Source organism: Myotis nattereri (assembly GCF_964212035.1).
Source record: "Myotis nattereri genome assembly, chromosome: 6".
Lineage (NCBI taxonomy): Eukaryota > Metazoa > Chordata > Mammalia > Chiroptera > Vespertilionidae > Myotis > Myotis nattereri.
Genome location: NC_138081.1, coordinates 36,742,232 through 36,767,737, shown reverse-complemented (window position 1 = coordinate 36,767,737; position 25,506 = coordinate 36,742,232). Strand labels below are relative to the sequence as shown.

Here is a 25,506-nt window from a genome sequence, read left to right as displayed (position 1 = left end):
TATGTGCCCGCAACCCAGGTACATGCCCTTGACCGGAATCGAACCTGGGACCTTTTAGTCCGCAGGCCAACGCTCTATCCACTGAGCCAAACCAGTTATGGCTAGACACCTTTTTTTGAAATGACATAGTCTATACTAAACTGAAGCTCAGAAATAGACCACCTTAAATATAGTCAGTTGATCTTTGACAAGCAGCAAAGGTAATACAATGGAGTAAAGACAGTCTCTTCAACAAATGATACTGAAACAACTGGACATCCACATGCAACAAAAATGAATCTAGACACAGCCCTTACCACCTTTACAAAATTTAACTCAAAATGGATCATAGACTTAGAGGTAAAATGCAATACTATAAAATTCCTAGCAGATAACATAAGGAAAAGACCTAGATGGCCTTGGGTATGATGATGCCTTTTTAGATACAACAGGAAAGACCTGATGTATGAAATAATTGATAAGCTAGACTTCACTCCAATTAAAAACTTCTCTACAAAAAATAGTGTCAAGAGAATAAAAAGAAAAGCCTGACTGGGAGAAAATATTTGCAAAAGACACATTTGATAAAGGATTGCTAGCCAAAATATACAAAGTGCTCTCAAAACTCAAGAAATTAAAAAAATTTATTGATTAAAAAAATGGATCAGCCCAGCTGGTGTGGCTCAGTGGTTGAGCATCAACCCATGAAGCTAGAAGTGACCCATTCAGTTCCCGGTCAGGGCACATGCCGGGTTGCTGGCTGGATCCCCAGTAGGGGACATGCAGGAGGCAGAGATCCATGTTTCTCTCTCATGGATGTTTCTATCTCTCTATCCTGCTTCCTTCCTCTAAGATCAATAAAGACATACTAAAAATATAAAACTAGACTTAAAAAAGAATAGGTCAAAGACCTGAACAGACACTTCATGACAGAAAATAAACGGATGGCAAATAAGCATAAAAGATGCTCCACATCACAAGGAAATGCAAGTTAAAACAAGATACCACTAAATACCTATTAAAAGAGACAAAGTCCAAAATACAACACCAAATGCTGACCAGGATGTGGAGCAATAGGAAGTCTCATTCATTGTTGGTGGGAATGCAAAATGTTACAGCTACTTTGGAAGACAGTTTGGTAGTTTCTTACAAAATAAAATTTACTCATACCATATACTCTAGCAATCATGTTCCTTGGTAATTCACTCAAAGGAGTTGAAAATGTATGTGCACACAAAAATCTGCATACAGGTGTTTATAGAAGCTTTATTGATAATTACCAAAACTTATTTTTTAATTGATTTCAGAGAGGAAGGGAAACAGAGAAAGCAAGAGAAACATCAATGTGAGAGATCGGTTGCCTCCCACACACACCCCGACTGGGGATTGAATCCACAACCCAGGCATGTGCCCTGATGATGCTCCAACCAACCCAGCCATACCAACCGGGGCAATAATTGCCAAAACTTAGAAGCAACCAAGTTGTCCTTCAGCAGGTGATGAGATAAATAAACTATGGTACAGCCAGACAACGGCTTATTATGCAACATTAAAAAGAAACGAGCTATTAAGCCATTACAAGAAAAGAAGGAAACTTAAATGCGTATTACTAAGTGAAAGAAGCCAATCTGAAAAGGCTGCATACTATATAATTTCAACCCTATAAAGTTGTGGAAAAGGCAAAGCTATAAAGACAATAAAAAGATCAGTGGTGGCCAGAGGGGAGGCAGGGAGAGATGAACAGGCAGAGCACAGAGTACTTTTAGGGCAGTGAAAATACTTTGTATGACATTATAATGATGGGTACATTATTAAGCATTTGTCCAAACCCATAGGATGTATAAACCAAGAGTGAAACCTAAGGTAAACTATGGATTTTGGGTGATTATGATGTTATGATGAGTCAATATAGGTTCATTTTTGGTTTTAAAAAACATGTACCATTATGGTGAGTGATGTTGATACTGGTGGAAGCTATACATGTGTGGGGGCAGGGGTAATATAGCAAGTCTGCAAAAAATATATAAAATCATGAATATATGACTATATCTATATAATGATATATAATGGTAAGACAATTTGAGCATTCAAATAAATAATGGATTATAACCTACTGAAAAAAACAAGAGTCTATGAGTTCGTGCTGCTATATAATTATGTAAAAGACTAAATGAAGGAGAAGAAAAAGTTCTTCTTGACCATAGAATTCCAACAAATAAATGTAGAAGGAATCATGGAATTAGAAAATGTCACAACTATCATGGTAAGAAACAGGTCAGCCAATAATCACCAATCTTGCATGTACAAGGCTGGGTGAGTGAGACGTGTGAGAATTAATAAACCATTGTTGTTTTAAGCCACTACGTTTTGGAGTTGGTACATTCACAGTGATAGCTAACTGGGACACTTTTGACATTGAAAAAGGTTAACTAGCAGACCTCTGAAGCTGCACACAGTCCAATACAGCAGCTTCTAGCCACAAGTGGCTATTAAGCAACTGAAATACGCTTCATGTGTAAATTACAACCCACATTTCTAAGACTTAAAACAAAAAAAAAGAATGTAAACTATCTCAGTAATTTTTATAGTGACAGCATGTTGAACTGATAATATTTATGCATTATTGGGTTAAATAAAATATATCATCAAAATTAATTTCATCTGTTTCTTTTTACTTTGTTAATGTGGTTACTAGAAAATGTTATATTACAAACTTTAGACAATTAAGTAAATAAATAAAAGAAAATGTTACATTACATAGGTGGTACCATTATACTCCTATTGAACAGTGCTGGTCTAGAGGATGGAAGCATGAAGATTTTGCTCAGAAGCAATAAAACCACCAACAGCTCTGACTGTGTGTAATATTTTTGATTTTGTGAATACAGTAACAATATAGATACTGTTTAGAGTGCTCTACAGCTATTACATATACTAACCGGTTTAATCCTCACCATGATCCTATTAAGCATTATTATCCTTATTTTACAAATGAGAACCCTGAGTCACACAAACACTAAGTGACTTGGCCGGGGTCACACAGAAAAAGCAAGGGAGCCAAGATTCTAGCCCGGCAGCCTGGCTCTTGGGCCCTATCTCGAAACCACTACTCTCCTCTCAGTATGAAAACAGCAGTTGTACTTTTGTAGTTTTATTCTCTTATCTTTGACTATTGTAAAAGTTCCACAGCCTGGAGAGCCTGCTGGTGTATGTTGATGTCACCCCACTTTCTGTCACAGAGGTTCAAAATCTCAGTCATCTCAGATTCCTTTCTCCCCTCAACTTTATGTCTGTTGTCCCCAGAACCTAAGGTTTCTTCTTCCATGTTTCTCCCAAACCTTATAGTTATATTAAGCACTGCAGCAGTGAAACTAATTTTAAAATAACTCATGCTATACCACAATTTCTGAAAAGGATATATGAAAACTAGAAAATTTCCCAACTCTTATATCGGTTCTTCACATTACACAGTACGATACATTTGAAGTTAATTTCAAGATCTGAAAAATCCCTCTTCAAAGCAAAGTAAAACAATAACCACATCTAAGGCTGGGTTGCAACTCTGAGATGATGACTAAAGTGCAAGAGGTTTTGTAGGGAGTGTCTTAGGACGGGCACCTGGAGAACGGAAGAGTTGGGAAGGGAATGAGACAGGAGTAGGGAGAGGAAGGGGAGAGAGCTGCAGGCTCAAGAGACGTCCACTAGGGGCGCTGAGAAGCAGCCATAGCCCTTGAGAGTTGTCCTGAGTTGGCTGGACGCCCACCCAAGGAGGGGTTGACCTCCACCCAGGGAGGGGTGCCCCTCTGGCAAGGGGGCCGTGTTTAGCTGATGTAATCCCCAAAGGGCGCTGGCCCTGAGAGCCTGTGGCAACACTCCCAGAGCTTGAGGCAATGAGTCCTTATCCCTGAAGGGCTGTATCTGGGTGGTACAGCAAGGCATCCACCACAAAGTCCCAGACTGGAATAAAACCAAAAAAATTAAACTGCAGCCCTAACCGGTTTGGCTCAGTGGATAGAGCATTGGCCTGCAGACTCAAGAGTCCTGGGTTCGATTCCGGTCAAGGGCATGTACCTTGGTTGCGGGCACATCCCCAGTGGGGAGTGTGCAGGAGGCAGCTGATTGATGTTTCTCTCTCATCGATGTTTCTAACTCTCTATCCCTCTCCCTTCCTCTCTGTAAAAAATCAATAAAATATATTTTTAAAAAAATTAAACTGCAGTGAGCTGAGCGCCCCAGCAAACCTGCACCCTCGATTATTGAGAGTTACTTACTTTTCATTACTTTAGGACATATCATCGGGGTTGACTGTTTTGTCAGCCTAGTGACCGGAGGAAACAATATGCTTCCTTTCTCTCAAGGCCTAACACACCGCCTACCTCCCACCACTGGCAAATTTACAAAGACTAAGTAGGAGGCAAGGAGGGGAGGGTTGGGACGTGCGAGGGGAGGGGAAGGGAGGAATAATTTCTGTTTATCTAAGTGACACCTGGCAAGGCGAAAGTAAAAAATAGCTATGGCTCTACAAACTAAATAAATAGTAGTTTGATTAAACTGGACGGCAAGCATTTTAGCAATCAAAATCAGCTCCCTAGATTTGAAGTGCAGGAGACACCATTTCATAGAACTTTTCTTTTTAATGCAGCTCTTAATAGAGTCAAACCTTTGGTGGGTTTCATCATTAGCAAGAAATTGGAACTACATGCCTGGGTCCCCCTGCTCTGACACGTGACCATGTCCATTCACAGACCCAGGAAAGACAGAGGCAGAAAGAGAAGCTGCCCCCAAAAGCTAGAGCGTAGAGGCAGAGATGCCCACCCACCCTGGACTCTTGCTGGCCTCAGTGACTCAAGGATGAGGAGAGAGATCCCATTGAAGGCCCACGCACTGCTCTTACGTGTCCTTATTAAAAGGTCAACTGGGAGTGCTTGACATTTTTTTCAACTTGTTGTCTTCCCTCTAAATTTACAAACGCAGCTTGGAATCGCCTAGGCAATTATTAAATCTTATTTGAAAGTCCTAACATCCTAGCAATAACGTACACCACCAAAACATAAACGTGGGGGTGGTGTACTGGGCGTGTAGACGAGGGATAGTCATCTCTTTCTCTGCTGTTGCTAGGTTGAGGATGAAATACACAGTATTTACAAGTTGTTGTGAAGTTTCCTCTCTCTTTTGGCAAGGATCCACTCAGACACGGGAAATCGTCACCACCTCACTAAACCGTGCACCGAGAAAATCACCGAGAAAAGATGCCCTCTGCCACATGAAGTCCTTCTTACCCTTACTGCGTAAAACTCGGGTCATTTTTGTGTAGAACCAGAAAAAGTCCATCTAAACCTTCAGAAGCTTCCTCCTTCCCAGTGTCACCGAGCCACTCAAAAGAAACCTTGTCTTAAGGCTTCACGCTTGGCACAGCCTGAGAGCTGGCCTTTTGACTTACAAATAGAGTCAAAGCTATTTTTAAATTGTGTAATAAGCATACACAAAAACTAACCTTTCCTTAGCTTTTTAAACACACTCTATAACACCATATGCCGCCTCTTCTGACATCTGTGCTCACAAAATAGCTCTGTAGAGAAGCGCTGGAAGGAAGGAGTAGTGTGTAATTGGAAATCCACTAGGTCCAGAAATATCTTCTATGAAAAAAAAAGATTTTCTACTATATGCCTGGCTTAGTATTTACTGTTTAATTCTTTTTGGCAGCTCTCTGCTATTCAGTAATGTACTGTATAGTAATAAACTTAGGTATATTACTATTAAGCTAAAAATTTTGACCACTTTTACCAAGTTATTAAATATTCTCTCATTATTCAACAATTTCTTTGATAGTAATGGACTAAGTGAAAAATGGAGTTTTCCACCAAAATCCATGGAGGATAAAACCTTAAAATATAATGTTTCTGCTTCACAATTTAATGTCACTTTAAGAGGTTAATAACTCATCAGTGAATACAAGCTATACAGAAAAGACAAGTATTTCAAGCAAAACGAACCAAAAATATCTCCTTTGGTCCCTTACATACTCTAATTTCTTTCTATCCTGCCTCCCTTGTTTACAAATACCTCAATAAATATGAGTTTCATAAATAACCTTTTGTCCCATTTAGACTGCTGAGTGTAAATTAGGTCAAACAAAAACCCACTAAAAGTAAAATAAATAAAAGGATAGAGTATAAAACTAGATGTTAGGTCCAGTACAAATGAAAAACCAAGAGTTGAGCAAGGCTGTGGGCTGCTAAATGCATAGGGTATTTATTATGACAGGGGCAGCAATCTATGGCCCCTGGGCCAAATCTGGCCATGACTATTGTTTGCATATTTCATGAACTGCTGATGATCTTGCATTTTTAAATAGCTGGAAAAAAATGAAAAGAACAATATTTCGTGACACATGGAAGTTATATGAACTCCAAATTCAAGTTCCATAGGTAAAGTTCCGATGGTCCACAGCACACTCATTTGCTGTGTGCTCTCCATGGCTGCCTTCAAGCTGACTAGCTGCCACAAAGACCATAAGGCCACCAAAACCTGCAGCGTTTACCCTCTGGCCCTTTACACCCTTATAGGAGGGTTCTCTTTTGAGGGAGACTTCTTCCTTCCTCAGGGAACATAGAATAAGGCTGAAGGCCCACTCAAGTCAGAGTCAAACAGCCATCAAGAGAGACCTGGCCCATACTCCAGGCTTGAGGGAGACGTCAGTGCTAATATCTAATACAGTGGGGCCTTGACTTACGAGTTTAATTCGTTCCGTGACGGAGCTCGTAACTCAAATTACTCGTATGTCAAATCAGTTTTCACCATTACAATGAATTGAATGCTGGGCTGATGTTGTGGCGTTCACTGTGATGTTCGCTGCGCCAACTAGCGGTGGGGTATCTGAAGCTGGCTCGTAACCCGAATTTTAGCTCGCAACTCAAAGCAAAAAATCGGCTGAGAGACGGCTTGTATCTCGAAAAAGTCGTTAGTCGGGACACTCGTAAGTCAAGGCCCCACTGTACTGGGAAACGTCAGATACAACACAGCTACACTCTCAGTTGCTTCAATGTGCCAGGCACTATGATAACATTGTAAGGCGGTACATTAAAAAAGAAAAGAGAAATGGGTGAAGTTATTTTTAATAACACATTTTATTTAACCCAATATATCTCAAATCTAACCACTGAACATGTAATCAATATAAAAATTATTGAGTTTCGGTGAATTTTTGGTACTAAGTATTCAAAATCCAGTCTGTAGTTCACACACACAGCCCATCTCAATTTGTACGAGCCACATTTCCAGTGCTCAAAACCACATGCGGCTAGTGGTTGCTGTATTGGACAGTGCAGTTTTTTGTGTGTGTTTTCTAAAGATTTTTTTATTGATTTTTAGAGAGAGGAAGGGAGAGGGAGAGATAAACATCAATATGATATCATTCCGCTGCCTCCTGCACACCCCCTACCAGGGATGGAGCCCATAACCTGGGCATGTGCCCTGACTGAAAATCGAACCAGCAACCCTTCGGGTGCACAGGGATGAAGCCCAACCAACTGAGCCACACTGGTCATGGCTGGGCACTTTAAAGTCTCTCTTAAGTCTCACAACAATGCTCTGAGGTAGGTCCCATTGTTATTGTTATTATAGAAATAAATAAACTGAGACTAAATGAGATAAAATGACTTGCCCCAAGGCCTCATAGGTAGTAGCAAGTAGTGCTAAGGGTTCAATTCCAATGTGCCTCCAGGGCCCCCATTTTAATCCACTGTGTCCCCCAAACTATACATGACAGACCCAGCTAATTCTTCTAAAATATTAGTCCAAACAAAATCTCATAATCTCCCCCTGTCCTTCCCCTGTAGCTTAGTGCAATCTGGTGTTAGTATTTGGATGCATCCACTCCTCCATCCTTTCTCTATTATCCATGTTGTTATTACTTCTATCCCCTATGTAACCCTGTAGGCAACCATTTCTCCTCAACCCAATAGGCTCACTTGCAGGCTTCACACCACAGTCCCCATTCTCATGTCCATGGAAGACACAGCTAATCTGTCTATTCCAGTAAACCCAGACTTGATCTTGAAACTGTCATCAGCACAGCACTCCAAGCAACCTCTACCATCAACTTCAAGTTGCCACATGAAATGAAACCTATCTCTCTTCCCTAAGAGAAGCATAAGGACAAGAACTTCGTGTGATCACCATTCATGCCACCCAGTATTGTGCCATATACAATTTGCGCCTAAGAAATGTTGAGAATTCTCAAAATAGTAAATGCCCTGTCTAACTAACTATATTCTTGAGGAGATTTAACACATATTTCAGTGGAATTTAATTTATAATACTAAATCAAATCTGCCAGTTACATTTTCATAAATGTAAATTCTTTTTTTTAATATATTTTATTGATTTTTTACAGAGAAGAAGGGAGAGGGAAAGAGAGTTAGAAACATCGATGAGAGAGAAACATCGACCAGCTGCCTCCTGCACACTCCCCACTGGGGATGTGCCCACAACCAAGGTACATGCCCTTGACCGGAATCAAACCTGGGACCCTTGAGTCCGCAGACCGACGCTCTATCCACTGAGCCAAACCAGTTATGGCATAAATGTAAATTCTTAGCACTGCCCTACCAAAAGGGAGTTACCGGGTGCTCAAAAAACAAAAAAAAACCCACAATCCTCCTCCTCGTTTATTTCCAAGCTCTTTACCAGTCTGGTTTTCAGATTTTAATTCTTTGAGAACTAAAGACCCACAGACCTTCCCACTACCTCCCTCCACCAAATCTTTGATCAATTCCATCCCCACCCTTGCAAGAAAAGAAAGTCAAATCATGGAATTTTCCTAAGGGAAGTAAAGAATAGACGACACAGAGCAAGACCAGGACCCAGTATAATTATTTCCTTCTCAATTTTTGTCACTGCACCTTTGGTGTGATGGTCATCTTAGCCCAGACCAAGATGATGATGAGTTACAAATCCACTTCCTATTCACACTGACAACAATGGAAGTATTAAATACCTCCCACCCCAATCCCTCAAGCTTCAAGTGAGGCAAATACTGAGAGGAAGCATAATTTGTCACCCAAAATATGCCTTTTGGTATACTGATTATTTAAGCTGGTTATTTTTAAGAAACAAAAGACTCAGATAGAAACTTCAACCTTCCCCCTAACTGCCTAAAAGAATTTAGACAGAGGAGCTGCTCCATGAAGGGAACTTCCGTCACAGGTAACTGACTATACTTTACTATGAACTTGGTGTGACAGACAGGGAGGTAGCTGCAAGGCCCATTTGATCCCATTGTTAAAGATGGCTCAGCAAACATTTATTTACCAATCATTTTCTATCTCTATGTCAATGGCCCCTTTGCCCTATGAAGTCCCCCCACACTTCTCCTTAGCTCAAGATGGTATATAAGACTTAACTGCCTGATCTGTCTGCAGGTCTCATATTCTTATGGGACCCTCATATGTACATATGTAATAAATTTCATATTTTCTCCTGTTAATCTGTCTCATGCCAATTTGATTACTAGTCCAGCCAGAAGAATTTAGAAAGGTAGGAAGGAAAATTATTTTTCCTTCCCCACACTGCCACTATAAACAGCCCCTTTTTCTTCTGTCTTCTGTGCTCCTTCCCCCACACCAATGCAAGTATCAGCCTTTGCATTCCCATATCCCACAGTCCAGCAGGGAGCCAGGTTAGGGCATCACCAGGAAATATCTCCAATCTGTGCTTCTCTCCAATGGGACACTACATTTAATGTTTATTCCTGCTTCCAATAAAGAGATGGCCAATCTGTACAATGTAGAGGCAGATAGATTAACTATGGCAAAGTTTTCCTAAAACCATATTTCAACTTGATTCTTCATCTCAAGTTCATACCTCAAAATATTTCTTCCCTTTCTCACTCTCTTCTATTTCTTTCTTGATCAAAGAAAAAGTACATTTTTAAGGATAACCTACTCACCTGAGTTCCTGATCTTGATCTCACTATCTCTTACACATAAATTATCTACCCCTCACTTTTGCATCAACAAGTTTACCTCTCTACTATGCCTTTTTTTAAAAATATATTTTATTGATTTTTTACAAAGAGGAAGGGAGAGCAATAGAGAGTTAGAAACATCGATGAGCGAGAAACATCGACCAGACGCCTCCTGCACACCCCCCACTGGGGATGTGCCCGCAACCAAGGTACAGGCCCTTGACCGGAATCGAACCTGAGACCCTTCAGTCTGCAGGCCGACGCTCTAACCACTGTGCCAAACCGGTTAGGGCTCTACTATGCCTTTTAACAGACCTTTCTCCTTTCAATTGTCAAACTCCTGCAGAGAGTGATCTATACTTTCTGATTATATTTTCTCACCACCCATTTATTAGTTAAAACTCAGCTTTTCCTCCCAACACTTGACTTAAAACCAAGGCCCTTTTCTTTGTCTCCCCCTCTCTGGCCTCCTGGGACACTTGGCACAATTAAAACCTTTGTAACTCTTTCTCCCCTTGGTTTTTGAGACATCTTACCATCTTCAATCTATCCCTGTCCCTGGCTGCTCACTGTCCCTGGAACCCATTTCATTGAGTTCCTTTCCTCTTCCCAAGCTTCTGTCATTAGTCTTGTTCTTTCCATAAGTACTGTCTCTCTTGTGCCCTCTCATGCATTCCCACCAAGACTTCTAAGATTGTCTGCTTCTATGAAACAATGCCTTAAACTCTCTCCCTAGCTACAATTTCAAAACTATCCATTGGATGCTGCCTCCTGGATGTCTCCCCAAACTTATATCTAAAGCAGAATGTAAGTAATCTTTTCAGAAAACACATACACAAATCTCTATCTCCTTCTCACAACTCCACTCCCAGCCATCGGCTCTTTCCTCTGGAACACCCTTCCCTTCTCCAGTCTGGGAAATTACTGTTCCCACTAAATGCCAAAGGTGTCAGCAGAGGTGGAACATTTATGAACGGGCATTTGTACAGCTCTAATGTAAAAAGTAAAACAGTACCATGCACAGGGTACACATAAGCAGCACTATTTACAAACCACACTGAATTTTTTATACAAACAAAAAATAAAAACTCTTCAGCCTTCTGCATTTTAAATATTATATGTTAACCTTCTAAAACCTCTGAACTTCCTCAGATGCCTTCCTTCCTTTTATTCCCCACCCCTCATTCATTCATGTTTCACATACAGCACGTAATAAATACTAAATTAATGGGGAGAAATGTCCTTGGGGAAACAAGTAGTTTCAGCATTGCAAAGTCCTCTTAACAACATAAAGCAATGATTTTCAACCAGTGTGCCACAAGAATTTATAAAACATATAAACCTGACTATTTAGTCAGAGGCACTGACCTCTTTTCCCTTAGGCTGTCAAATAAAAAAAATGACAACAGCCAACACAATAGCCGTCCAATATGAATGAATCAAAGTTATACTTTTTTTGTCAGAGCGGCAAAAAATATATTTGTGTGTGTGCTGCAGAATTTTGGTAATTAGTTTATGTGTGTCATGAGATTTTAAAAAAATAGGAAATCACTGACATAAAGAATCAAACAGTAACTCAGCCCAAATTCGTAGGATCTAATTTCTATTTCCACCAAAACCCTCAGTGAGTCACTGGTACAGTGACTCATTCCGTGTTAGAAGAGCTGCAAATGTTTAACTTGGAGTTTGAAGAATCAGTATGTTCACTTTCAACTTCACCCAATCACTGATTCATAATCAAGCCCACGTTTCTCTACTGCTTAACATTAACACCAATGTTTAGGTTCGGGGGCTGCTTGAAAGGCAAATTGGGAAATCTGGGAGGGGCCTGCTCTCAGCTGCCTTGAATCATCATCCACTTGCAAAGGCATGCCTCACTCTCAGGCTGTCAGGTCAAGAACAGATACACAATGTTTACTGCCTTGGCGGACGTAAACCAGCTTTGTGTCAAACTAGCAATCTTATTTCTAATATTCCTTTTCGTGTTTCAAGTTGCCTACAAATAGTTCCTCCAAGTGTCCTCTTTTTCTTTCTTACTTTTTTTTTTCTTTTTATCTCCCTTGATTTTACAATCTTCTCCCTACACTCTCAGGTTTCAGTCACGGTAGGATTCAGATTCTGCCTACGTTTGCTTGACTTAGACTTTTACTTCACTTATTCAGTTTTCCTTTGCAATGAAATTCCATCTTACACACACATTCATGCAAGCTCCGGGCTATATTTCAAGGAGTGGAAAAAAACAAACGTGTCTTCCTCTCAAAGTTTCTTTTAGAAACAATTTTATGTTCTACTTCATTAATTAATGAGTTGAATAAATTTTGCACATGTTTAAAAAAAAAGAACAATTCTTTAGATACTAATGGACAACTGTTCTCATTTTAAGGTTTCTAAGAATCACTTGTGGTGAGTGCGTAAAATAACGTTTACATGCCTAGACCTTACCCATGCCTTGAAGGGGTGGCCACAAATCTATATTTTTAATAAGTACTTCTCGAACTTTGAGAAACACAGCCACAGAATTTAATGTTAGAAAGGCTCCCACCCCTGATGCAGAGCCATTAGTCCATAAAGAGCAACTCCTCCTTGAACTGAAATAAGAAACTTGCACAAAAATGCAGGTAAGCATTTTAAAACTCCTTAGTTAGCCTTATTTCCTTCCATATTATTAAAAAAAAAAATCAACGTTTGCAAATATATCCTCAGTCTTACACACAGTCCTCCAGATGTTAGGAAAGTTTGCTAGAGTATAATGGAAATAGCATTGGGCAAGAGGGATTTCACCTTGGGCACGTCACCCGACACCACACCTCAGCCTCCTCAGCCATAAATTAGGTGATTGGATTGCCTTATCTCTGAGGTCCCATGCAACTTGAAAATTTAACAGGAGAGCTAGCACTGTGTCTTGCGATTCTTTGGATTCAAATGATATTTCATTAGATCTAGGACTAAACTCCTACCAGCAAAATGAAAATGATTTCAGAGGAAGATGACTGATACAACACTGCATTGATATCGCAAAGTAAAGCAAACAAAAGCATGAAACAGCCCTGACTGGTTTGGCTCAGTGGATGGAGTGTCGGCCTGCAAACTGAAAGGTCCCAGGTTCGATTCCAGTTAAGGGCATGTACCTTGGTTGCGGGCACATCCCCAGTGGGGGGTGTGCAGGAGGCAGCTGGTCGATGTTTCTCTCTCATTGATGTTTCTAACTCTCTTTCCCTCTCCCTTCCTCTCTGTAAAAAATCAATAAAATATATATTTTTTAAAAAGCATGAAACAAATTTCATGCTTTTCCAGGCAGTAGAAAAACCTTCTGAAAAATTCAGAACCAACTTTAATTCAGGCTTTATCATTTACTATATTAAGTCAGGAAAAATAATTGCTCTCTCTTAGCCTCAGTGTAGTGACTTTTTCATAGGATTATTGAAATGAAATATTGTGCAGAAAGTCCCTGGCACAATGGGGAACTCAAAAATTAACACATTAAATCCCTTCCCATTCTCTCCTAGTGATGTGCCTTTTCTAGAGTTCCCAGTTCAAGATCGTCGCAGTAGGCGATTAATAATTGTCTCGGACATAATTGTTGCAATTCTCTTCTAATAACAACAGCTACCATTTTTCTTAAATAATTCCTATGTGTTAAGTGCTTTAAAGATGTTAGCTCACTTAATCCTCACACTAACTTTAATTGTAAAAGACTGGAACTACCATTCTTCAGATGATAAAACTGAAGCCTATTGAAATCATGACTGCCCAATGCCACACAACCACTAACGAAGGGGCATTCATGTCACCTGGCTTCAGAGCCCAAGCACATCAGGCAGCCCTACCTATTTATACATATCACACACAATAGCAAAGACATGTGAATGAAGAGCCCACACTCTTTTAACAATCATTCTCACGTAACTACAAGTTTAGACTGAGTTCTCCTAGCAAAGCTGCCTGTGAAAACCTGTCCTGGGAGATCTGCCCACACACTATACTCATTAATCTACTCTCATAAAAACCATGGGGCTGATATTGATCTATGAGTTATGAAATGTATGATCAGGAGCTTTGTTTCCACCAGAAAGCCATCCAAACTGAATTCGATGAATTTTTTTTAAGTTTTCAGTTAATATCTCAATTTAAGAACTATTGATTTCCTGCCTTTACTGGATCAAGATGGAAAATAACATACCCCATAGTCAATGTGGAAAAGATAGAAACAATAAAGGACAAAGAAGAATTTTTAATTCTTAAAAAATAGAAGGTAAACACTCCATTAACTCTCCAAGATTTTAGGGCAAAAAGAAAAAGCAAGTTATTAAAGGATACGGACACACTCAGAGAATACACCTCAATACATCTATGAGAAGATGGAAGAAGTCTTGGCACCACAAATAAATGGTGCCTCCAGACCAGAAGGCACTCACCAGGAGATGTCCTATTCTTTTATACAATAGAAGAGTAAATCATGAGCCTAGTTCTATTCATTACAGAGATGATAATGATGAGATTGATAATGAAGGTGAGATGAGGTTAGTGGTGGTGATAATGACAAGTACACCTGAATGTCTGAATATCACCACTAAAGAGGCATTAATACATCTTTAGAGAAACACTTTTTCCAACAGGTTTGGTTGCTCAAAAAAAAACACACATAATTGATCCCCAATAAATGTAGAATGCATTAAAAATGAATCAATGAACTGTAAGTAATCAACGCTGCTAGCCCCAAGGATAAAAATGCAAGCAAAATTTTCCCCATGTCTGTCAAAAAAATAAGTGAACTCTTCCTTGAGGACAAGCCATGCTTTTTTGCCCTTATTCTACAATAGGAATCCTTCAGCTATTACTTTTTCTGACACAAATTAAGCAATAAATGCATTCAGGTTATGGTGAAACACTGTCCTGCTCCAGGAATTTCTAAGACTAGGACCGCTAGAAGCAGCCACTCAGAAACAGTTCCCACCCTTACCCAGCTCTGCTAGAAGATGAATCTTTATTAAAATCAACCTTTTCTTGGAAGGCCTAAGAAAGTGATGAAATAATCAGACCTAAAATGTATTTATTTGTGTTTATGTAGTTAAGAATAAAAATGAATCCTAGGAAGATCCAGACCCCATTAGTTAAGAAGTCCTCTTTTATCTACGTGTAGTTACAACTGGAGAAGTCAGATAAAGCAAAGGATGTGAATACAAGAAGGGAGAAATGTCTTGATCCTTAACTCCTCACATTCCAGGAAGCATCTGTTCTGAGAACAATGACTCGAAGCCTCTGATAACAGAATAACATTCTCCTGTCAAAGAGGGACCACGCTCCCAGCGATGGTGTTTTCAATGAAACTGTGTATTAGCAGAGTCAAAAACAGCCCCTGAAAGAGCAAATTTTCTCTTTTTCAAAAACTCATTCTGCAACTAGGATAGCGTTTTCCCACCCAGTCTTGAGCACTTCAGCCTTCCCAGAGACATGTGACAGACTCTCCTCCCAAAAGAAAAATCTAAGAATAAAGTTAAAAACTAAGCCACAATAACATGCACCCCCAGCGAGGAGACTGATCATTGAAATTGCAGAAAAGACAATGAAGGGGAAATTCCAGAATAAAAGTATGCAAGCATCCAAGCAAAGCCCAAGTATTTGTCAAATTCATCCAAATTTATAATACAGAAAAACTGTCACACATGTAGAGCCAAAATAATAATTGTTAATAAATAATAATAAATGTGGAATTACCTTAAATATTGTCTACTGTGACTTAATATTTCAATATTTTCTTTAGCCATTATTATAAACAAAGATTCATTCATTTTTAGAAATAATGGTTCAATAATGAAAATATAGGTCTGCCTCCATGTAAAAAAGAAATGATGCCTCCTGCATCTTCTTCTTCAGTATTATTACATTATATATTACTTATAATATTAACAGCTGGTGTTTACTGAGTGCCTAACAGGTGCTAGATACTGATTTCAACTTGATACATGCCCTGAGAATTAAATTTCATTATCCCCATGTTACAGACAAGGAAATTAAAGCTCAGAACAGTTAAGTAACCTGCCCAAGATCACACAACTAGTGCTAAGGCTCAAACTCGGAACTTAAGCTCTAATCGACATTTCCAGGGAAACAAGACTTCCCTTTTTCCTGATATCCTCCTATGAAAGACAAAGTGGCCTAGTCCCTGTACACATCACCTCTTCCTGACCCCCATCCCAAACATATACACCTAGTCAATCAACTTCCAGTGGAGAAAGAACCACAAATATAGGTCAACTTTGATTTTATCTCATTTCCTAATGCTGTTAATTCCTCTATGCTGGTAGAGGATAAATATTTATACAATGAATTATGGTAGAATCCCATCCATCCTTCATTATGTGCCCTACATAATTTTTTTAAATATAACTCTTAACATTTATAGGCATTTGTGCCTCAATTTCTGGCCACTGACTAAACCTAAACATGCTTCTGGTTAACAGTGTTTATATTTGGGTGGTAGGATTATGGGTGATTTTGGTTTATTTCCTTTACTCCCAGTGTTTATCAGGTTGTAAGTACTGACCATATATTACTCTTTCAATTAGAAAAATATACGATAAATGTTACTTTGATGAAAAAAATATTTAAGTATTTACTCCCTAAAAAAAATTATTTTTCCCTTACTATTGAAAAAGAAGACATTCATTGACCCAATTTAATCCTGGGCCAGGTAAGAACATAAACTTGAAACAAGAGATGTGGGTTCTTTTATAAATGGCTCCCACTTTTACATTATCTTTTTTGTTAGTTTAAAAATTAAGAAATATTTCATAAAACTGGATTTTAGCTCTTGTGTTGCTCTTCTTTTCCTTCCCAGAGGCCTATTTAGTAAAGTACTCTACACACACTAAATATGGGTTAGTGTCAGACTGTTAACTACATCCATTTCTTCTTCAGGGCACACATTTGCCTACATCCCCAATCTCCTTTGTAAATGTGGCCATTGAAAGAGCAGCAGAAGCTATATGAGCCAATTCTAGATCTAGCCCATAAAAACATCCCCACATGAGAAAATCCATGCTCTTCCCCTACAGACTTGGAAGCTACTTGTTAATGATGATGGAGCCACAAGATGGAAGGAATCTGGGCCTCTGAATCGCCACTTGGAAGAACACCCAAAAACACCATTTTGGAATTTATGAAGTAACAATTAAAAATATATTACGTGAGCCATTCCAAATTTGAGGTTTCACAGGGCTTTATTAACATATTCCAATTACCACAGAAGAAGGATAAAACTCGATGCTTTTTCTCTTACCTTTTTCAAAGACTCCTTCTGCTCCCGCAATAAAGGCGGTGCGGTTTCCTGTCAACTTGACCACCTCTGCCTTCACAGTGACCGGTGAGGGGCTGTGCTCCAGGAGATGCACCCCAATAGTAACATTTCCTCCAGGCCTGACGGTTCCTGGAGCTGTCACCAGAAACTTGGGTCTAAAGAATTCCCAACAAGGAAAAATACAAAGTTTTTTATCCTCCCCTCACCATTCTTTTGTGATCCTCAAATTTTATAGAGTATAGACAGTGAGACAGACCCCCTATATTGTGCCAAATGCAATTGTTCCAATTAATACTGCCCTGCTGCTCCATTTAGCAGCTACACTGAAATGCCATTGAAACAATAATTCCCAAAAATTAATTTTAATGCAGTAATTCATATACCACTAGAGTAGAACCTGTGTTACTACTTCCAAACTACGAACAGCACAGGATGAGCCTCCATGTAGATGGCTTACACTGGGGGCGTGCAGAAGTTATTGGCAATGTGCAAGCCTCTAAACTTCTATTTTACAGATGAGCTCATCCCACTGTGACTTTTTTTTTCTTGGCTTAAACACACACACACACACACACACACACACACGCAAGTACATACACACAGATTTTGCCTGTTTCTTATTCTAACCTTTACGTTTGGGCATTTGCCCAAGAAAAGATCATCTAACCAATACTACTGCTTGAAATATACCATCAGACATTCAACTATCAGTGGTAAAATTTCCAGGTGTAGCAGAGCATAAAGAGCACTTTCTCTGCCTAAGCTAGGGGTTAGGGCTCAACTACAAAAACCTTGAGGAGTGGGGCAGTATTTGGGTGCCTCCGTAGTTACCTTTCTACAGCGTCTGCACCTGAACCACACATCAGCCACCCAAGACACACTTTGCCCATGCCAGAGGTTGAGAAAAACTAGCACCATTTGTCTCTGAGAGAAGAAGGCAGGCACATTATTTGGGAGCAAACAGCTGAGAAAATGCAGAGGCAACGTGGACTAAAAAGGACTCTCTTTAGAAAGTAGTTATGGCCAGGGAAACGCTTCAACAACTTCAAGGGTGAAGAAAATAACTAGCTCATGGAAAACCAAGCTGAAGGGACACATGGTAAAACCACCAGGCCAGTGCCTGGCTGAGGGCTGCCGCCGCGGGGCACTTCCCACCCGGTGCTGCACAACTGCTGCTTCTCCCGCAGCCCGGGCCCAGGACAGCGCTGCCCGCCCCGCGCGCCCCCAGCGCCCAGCGCCCGCGCTCCTACCCGGGGGCTGCGGCCAGCGCGGCGGTGCACACGGTCCACACGCAGACGAGGTGGGCGGCGGTCAGGAGCTGTGGGCCCCGCATCTCCGCAGCGTCTGCCTGGACAGCCCTGGGCTCCTGGGGAAATTCGCGGGCACTGCGGGGTGTGGCTTCCACCTCCTCCCTGATGTTTGCCCCCCTGCCTCGAGTTGAACAGTCTGAAATGGGCGCGCCTAAAAGCCGAGTGAGAGATCTAAATTGAGACCGGACTTGGTGGCTCCACCCCTCCCACCCGCACCACAATGGCGCTTCTCGCCGCTCTGGCAAACACCGCAAATCCAGGAGGGTCAGAAAGCGGACTCTAAATGAGGTCAGCCCAACCTGGGTCCAGCATCCCTGCTCCCCACGGAGCGCGCCGGGCGCCCACTCCCCCAGCCCTCCGGGTTCCCCTGGCAGTTTACACTAGCGCTCTAACAACGCTGCCAGGGGTAAGTAAACAGGCCCATCCTTGTGAGAAGAAATTCATAGCAGCTATGTGAAATGGAAAAAAATTAATCATTGTCCTCAGACTATGAGTCAGAATTTTAGAGAAATGACAAACACACAAACACACAAAACAGGGGTGTATTTACTGGGTAGTTGTTTCATGTATATGAATGTGCACCAGAGAAAACTTTATTACCTTAAAACAAAAATCTAGGTATATATATATATATGCCTCACCAGGAAAATGTGGTTTCTCAGCTTATAAAAGAAGAATCCTGGCACATGCAAGAATTAGGTGTTGCTACTTGGAACTCTGAGAAACAACTGGGGAGATGCTTTATACTTTGGGCTGTGTCTAAACACACTTGCCAGAGCAAGTATTCATTAGAACTGTAAAGCTTGCAGCAATTTGTATCTAACTAGGACTGGGATAGCTCTCCTGTGCAAAAGAAGGCTAATGGCCCCCGTGCCCAAGGTTACTGATCTCCAGTTCCTCGCTGTCCTGGCTTGTCAGCAGCTCCTTCCCCAGCAATTTGGCACTGCCACCATCTTCAGATGACTCAGGATTCACCATGACTACACCATAAAGGCAAGGAACTGCCAGAAACTGTTCAAAAACAGGCACATTCAGTCCCAGACAACTTTAAGTTTCTAATTCATGGAGAAAAGTTCTAGATAGTGACTTTTTAATATGGGGCACAATGCAAAAGAAAAAGAGGCAGCAAACGGATGTCTCATGACAAACTATGTGCTAAAAGGGGGAAAGTAGCACCTAGACACACTGTGGTTTTTGAAATCCAGGAACTTACTTTCCTCCCTTTCCTGTTCCACCCATTTTCACCCTGCTGAACAACTTTTGGAGGTCCCTCATGTCCCTATGTCTCCTACAGGCAGCCTATCTTTAGTGGCCGACTTCCTGTGCAGGTAGGGCTTGGGTATGGGGAAAAGTATATAAATGGATCCTTGGGTACAGCTCCTGTTTCTGAAACAGCTGTTACCACTAGTCTGGTCTCCTTATCTCTGTTGTTCAGAAAGAAGGACCAGGGACAAGTGTGAACCAAGTATCAAAGTCTAAATCAGTGCTTCTCAAACTCTACTGTGTGTGCGAATCACATTAAAATGCAGCCGGATGCAGCAGGTCTGAGATGGGGATGGAGATTCTGCTTTACTTCACCTTTCAGTGAGCCACAGAGTGCCTACAGGTAGAGGTAATTTGGGGACACTTTGATGAGAAAAGGAAGCTGGAGAAAATTCTTTTCAAGCTTCATTTTATAAGATGGATCAATAAATTCAGGTTTATTCTAGAGTTAGGCAAATGTAAGAGGGACTCCAAAAACTTCATTGATACTGTTGCATTCCAAGAAGACTTCTAGAAAGGCTTAGAACCACCTAGTTGTTTCGTAAAATTAAATCCATACAGATTTTAAATTGATGCAACACACTTACTGAAAAGCTTAACCATGCAGAAATTTGGCCATGTGGATTTTCACAGAGATGAAGCTATTACATGCTTTGCATGGAATAGCTACTCATTAAAAATTAGTTAAAAGAATTAATGATCTTGCCCTTGCTGGTTTTGCTCAGTGGATAGAGCATTGGCCTGCAGATAAGAAGATAGCTAAAGGAGTTCATCACAAGCAATCAGCATTACAAAATAAATGTAAGAGGGACTTAAGAAGGAGAAGGAAAAGAAGAAGAGGAAGAAGAAGAAGAAACCAAAATATTAATACTAAAATGGCAATAACTACATCAATAATTATTTTAAATATAAATTGATTAAATTCTCCAATTAAAACACATAAGATGGCTGAATGGATAAGAAAATAAGACCCAGACAGAAGTTCTCCCACTGCAGACAGAGCTAATTCTCACAGCCAGTTGGCCTGGAGGTCAATTCCTCCCAGTGATACCTACAACAATCAAGGCTTAACTACAACAAGACTGTGCACAAAACCCACAAAGGGGTGCACCAAGAGTGTCCACCTCAGGTAATTGGGGAGGCTGAGCCACTGGGCCCTATAGGACACCTAGCACACAAAGTCACTCTATCAACACAGGAAAGCATAAAAAATGTGGAGACAAAGAAACAGGTTGCAAATGACAGAAATGGAGGAACGCAAACTACTGGATACAGAGTTTAAAACCACACTTATAAGGTTTTTCAAGAATTTTCTAGAAACCGCTGATAAATTTAGTGAGACCCTCAAGAAATCTAGTGAGACCATCGAGGTTATGAAAAAGGAACAACTAGAAATTAAGCATACACTGACTGAAATAAAGAATATTATACAGACTCCCAACAGCAGACTAGAGGATCGCAAGAATCAAGTCAAAGATTTGAAATATGAAGAAGCAAAAAACACCCAACCGGAAAAGCAAAATGAAAAAAGAATCCAAAAATACGAAGATAGTGTAAGGAGCCTCTGAGACAGCTTCAAGTATACCAACATCCGAATTATAGGAGTGCCAGAAGAAGAGAGAGAGCAAGATATTGAAAACCTATTTGAAGAAATAATGACAGAAAACTTCCCCTAAGTTGAAAGAATGAGACTTACAAGTCCAGGAGGTGCAGAGAACCCCAAACAAAAGGAATCCAAAGAGGACCACACCAAGACACATCATAATTAAAATGCCAAGAGCAAAAGACAAAGAGAGAATCTTAAAAGCAGCAAGAGAAAGAAACTCAGTTACCTACAAGGGAGTACCCATATGACTGTCAGCTGATTTCTCAACAGAAACTATGCAGGCCAGAAGGGAGTGGCAAGAAATATTAAAAGTGATGAATACCAAGAATCTACAACCAAGATTACTTTACCCAGCAAAGCTATCATTCAGAATTGAAGGTCAGATAAGAGCTTCACAGGTAAGAAAAAGCTAAAGGAGTTCATCACCACCAAACCAGTATTATATGAAATGCTGAAAGGTATCCTTTAAGAAGAGGAAGAAGAAGAAAAAGGTAAAGATACAAATTATGAACAACAAATATACATCTATCAACAAGTGAATCTAAAAACCAAGTGAATAAATAATCTGATGAACAGAATAAACTGGTGAATATAATAGAATCAGGGGCATAGAAAGGGAGTGGACTGACTATTCTGGGGGGGAAAAGGGGTGTGGGGGTGCGGGAAGAGACTGGACAAAAATCGTACACCAATGGATGAGGACAGTTGTGGGGGGTGGGGGGTTAGAGCAGAGGGTGGGGTGGGAACCGGGTGGAGGGGAGCTATGGGGGGGAAAAAGAAAAGAAAATAAGACCCATAATATCGTGCCTAGAAGAGACCCACCTCAGATCAAAAGCCATACATAGACTGAAAGTAAAGGGATGGAAAAAGATATTTTGTGCAAATGGAAATGGGAAAAAATGCTGAGGTAGCAATACATCAGACAAAATAGACTTTAAAACAAAGGCTATACAATAAGAGACAAAGAAGGGCCCACTTTGGGGTATTTATCTGAAGAAACCCAAAATACTAATTCAAAAGACATATGCATCCATATGTTCATTGCAGCATTATTAATAATAATAAAAGCATAATATGCTAATTGGACTGGACAGCCGAACAAGCTTCCGGACGACCTTCCAGATGAAGCTCGGGCTGCAAGGGCCGAGGCAAGCTGCTGTGGCTGCAAGGGCCGAGCCCCTTACACGAATTTTATGCATTGGGCCTCTAGTCTATACATATAAAACCCTCATATGCAAATAGACCAAACGGTGGAATAACCAAATAAACAGTTGTTGATGTGTGCTAACCATCAGGGGGTGCGCACAGAACATGGTGGGCGTCAGCAGCAGGTGGCAGAGTGCAGAATGTGGCGGGCATTGGCTGCAGCAGGATGGTGGAGCAGGTGAGCGGGGGTGCCAGACCAAGGCAGGGTGCCAGTTGCTGTCATCGGGGTGAGCCTCTGGTGGTTACTGAAAATTTTTTGCTCCCCCTGGGCACTTGCACCTGCTGCTGGCGCCCCCAGTCGCTCAGTGCTGTCAGCAGGTGCGAGCGGCAGCTGCTGGCCCCAATTGCCCCTCAGGGCTTCTCCACCTCCCCCTGTTACCAAGGGGCGACCCAGGGCCAGCAGTCACCTCTCACACCTGCTGACAGTGCTGGCCCCAATCACTCTGTGCCATCAGCGGGTGTGAGCGGGGCCAGCACCATCAGTGCATGGGAGTGGCAGTGGCGGGAGCAGGGCTGCTGGCCCCCTCCCAGGGGCCACGGTGGGAGGGCCTGGGCAGGGGCATCGAGAATGGGCCGAGACCCACCTCTGTGCCCACCGCAGCCTGGTGGCCCACAGTTCCTTTCTTTCTTTCTTTTTTTAAAATATATTTTATTAATTTTTTTACAGAGAGGAAGGGAGAGGGATAGAGAGTTAGAAACATCGATGAGAGAGAAACATCGATCAGCTGCCTCCTGCACACCCCCCACTGGGGATGTGCCCGCAACCAAGGTACATGCCCTTGACCGGAATCGAACCTGGGACCCCTCAGTCCGCAGGCCGACACTCTATCCACTGAGCCAAACTGGTCCCGGCGACTTTCATTAGTTAGAAATAAATATTTATGATAAACTGATGGGAAAGTCTGTTTTATAAAACAGAATTTATATATGATTCCATTTTTATAAAACTAAACTATGTTTATGTGTACATACATATTATTTACATATGCATTGAAGAATAGTCACCAAAATGTCATCAGTATCCTGGTGATTATCTATATCAGCCAATTTTCTGTATATATATTATTTTGTCTTTAAGAAGGAAACAGCAAAATGGTATTGTCTTGGTAAGTAGTCTTTAAGGGAGCATCTTGTAATAAAATTCATGAATTCTGATACCAAAAAACATATGTATCTGCCTCCCATGAACACCTTTGGCTTAAGAACCCCACTCTGCTCCCATGTCCCTTCTGACCTGTCTTTAGAGTGTGGTTGGGTGGGAAAAGCAGAACTACTGTGAGACCAATGCAGTTATGGGAGCTGTGGAGCAGCCATTGTCCCTGCATCTAGTGTTGAGCCTAAAGTCACCCTAAGTCAGCCAGGGGGAAAAGCTGAATGTGAAGGAGAGGAAGAAAACATGAGGGAGGATTGGAACCCATGTCTCTACCTCCAGCTTTGATGTCACAGTAACCTGCAGAAGAAACTACTATCTTTCACCCAGTGCTGGGCCCAAAATTCAGAAAGCTCAAGGAGGAGATCCTCTGACAACTAGAAGAGCTACAGGCCCCATTGCCACCCCACATCCACCAAATCAACTAGCAGATCAATAGCAATATGAGCAAAAGGCCAATCTGCCTCACACATTGCACCGACCTTCAGAGAGTAAAAAATATAGCTCTGCTATACTGCTCACTTGCAAATTCACATAAGTATCTATTGGTGCAGACAACACCAATTCAGAACCACATAGAGAGAGAAATTCTGACAAATTGAGCTCCATCTTAGATAAGTCAGCATAGTACAAAGCTACCAAAGTCTATGCCTCATCAACTTGGCATCTCTATATACCCCTTTAAGCCAAACTTAACTTCAAAAAAAGACAATGGAAAAATAATGATTTACTTAACATGATGCAATCATCCCTCATACAACCAAAAACAACCTAACCCTCTCTCCAAGAGGATACAAATTCCCTTTAAACATCTTTGGATGTTGTTTGTGTCTCTTCTAGCTCTTCTAGCTGAATTTTCCTTTCATATCCTGTAACTTCAGTACTAAAGTATAAGATTAACTACTACTAACTCATGTTAGAGGGTAGAGGAATAAGTGGGAGAAGGGAAAACATTGGTTAATATATAAACAAATATACCAAAACAAGAAGGAAATACAAATAACTATTACAGTTCTTATTTCTGCTACTTTTGGCATGGTAGTAGATGGTATTTATAATGACCTTCTCTCTCTACCTATTCTGTGCTCTCAGTAAGCAACTAAGCCCGTCTTCACACAGTGGGGTGATCCAAATCTTTATTCCTAAAGGGTCTGAGCCATTAGCAGTCCTCCTGGTATTGTTTTCTATTTATTTGAATCACAGGACCTGGGAAGAGTAAGAGGTGTCCCAGTATATCTTCTGCATTCCAGAAATACTCCTTATTTCCTCTGTATAGTGGCAACTCCTTGACAATCAGGATCATTCAATCATCCAGACAACAGCGTAACCCCTTCTTTGGCTGTTGATTCACTGGCATGCACGGAGCCCAAGTAGCAACTTCAACTGCCAGTTTAACTGAACTGTCTCAGTGGAAGAGTTCCTCTCTTGAGAGCTGAAACCTCTACACCAGTGGAGCCCGATGTTGCAGGAAAGGGAAGCAAAATTTTTAGTGCGTCGCTGCGGGAAACAGAAACCACTCTTACTTCTACTGCCTTATTCTCAGACCAGTGCAGCTGGCTTTGGGAGAAACACTGAGAGAAACATCTGTTACTGATTTAGAACCTATACCACATTTTAATTTTTAATTAAATTCAGATTTTGTAACATTTCAGAAATATTATGGATGAAATTAATGTCTACTTACATTCATCTCTATTATAGAACTATTTAGATAAAATCCTGCACAAA

General features: G+C 40.9%; 1 protein-coding gene across 1 annotated transcript in view; it reads right to left on the bottom strand.

Annotated features, from left to right (window-relative positions):
- Positions 1-18,698, bottom strand: part of CD109 (CD109 molecule) — a 122,314-nt gene extending 103,616 nt beyond the window's left edge. The window contains exons 1-2 of the mRNA XM_081094514.1: positions 18,494-18,698; positions 17,226-17,398 (exon numbers count right to left, since the gene is read on the bottom strand). Of these exons, the coding sequence (XP_080950640.1) occupies positions 17,226-17,398; positions 18,494-18,576 (256 nt within the window). The 5' untranslated portion in view covers positions 18,577-18,698. The remainder of the gene's footprint in view (positions 1-17,225; positions 17,399-18,493) is intronic.
- Between the last annotated feature and the right edge of the window lie 6,808 nt (positions 18,699-25,506).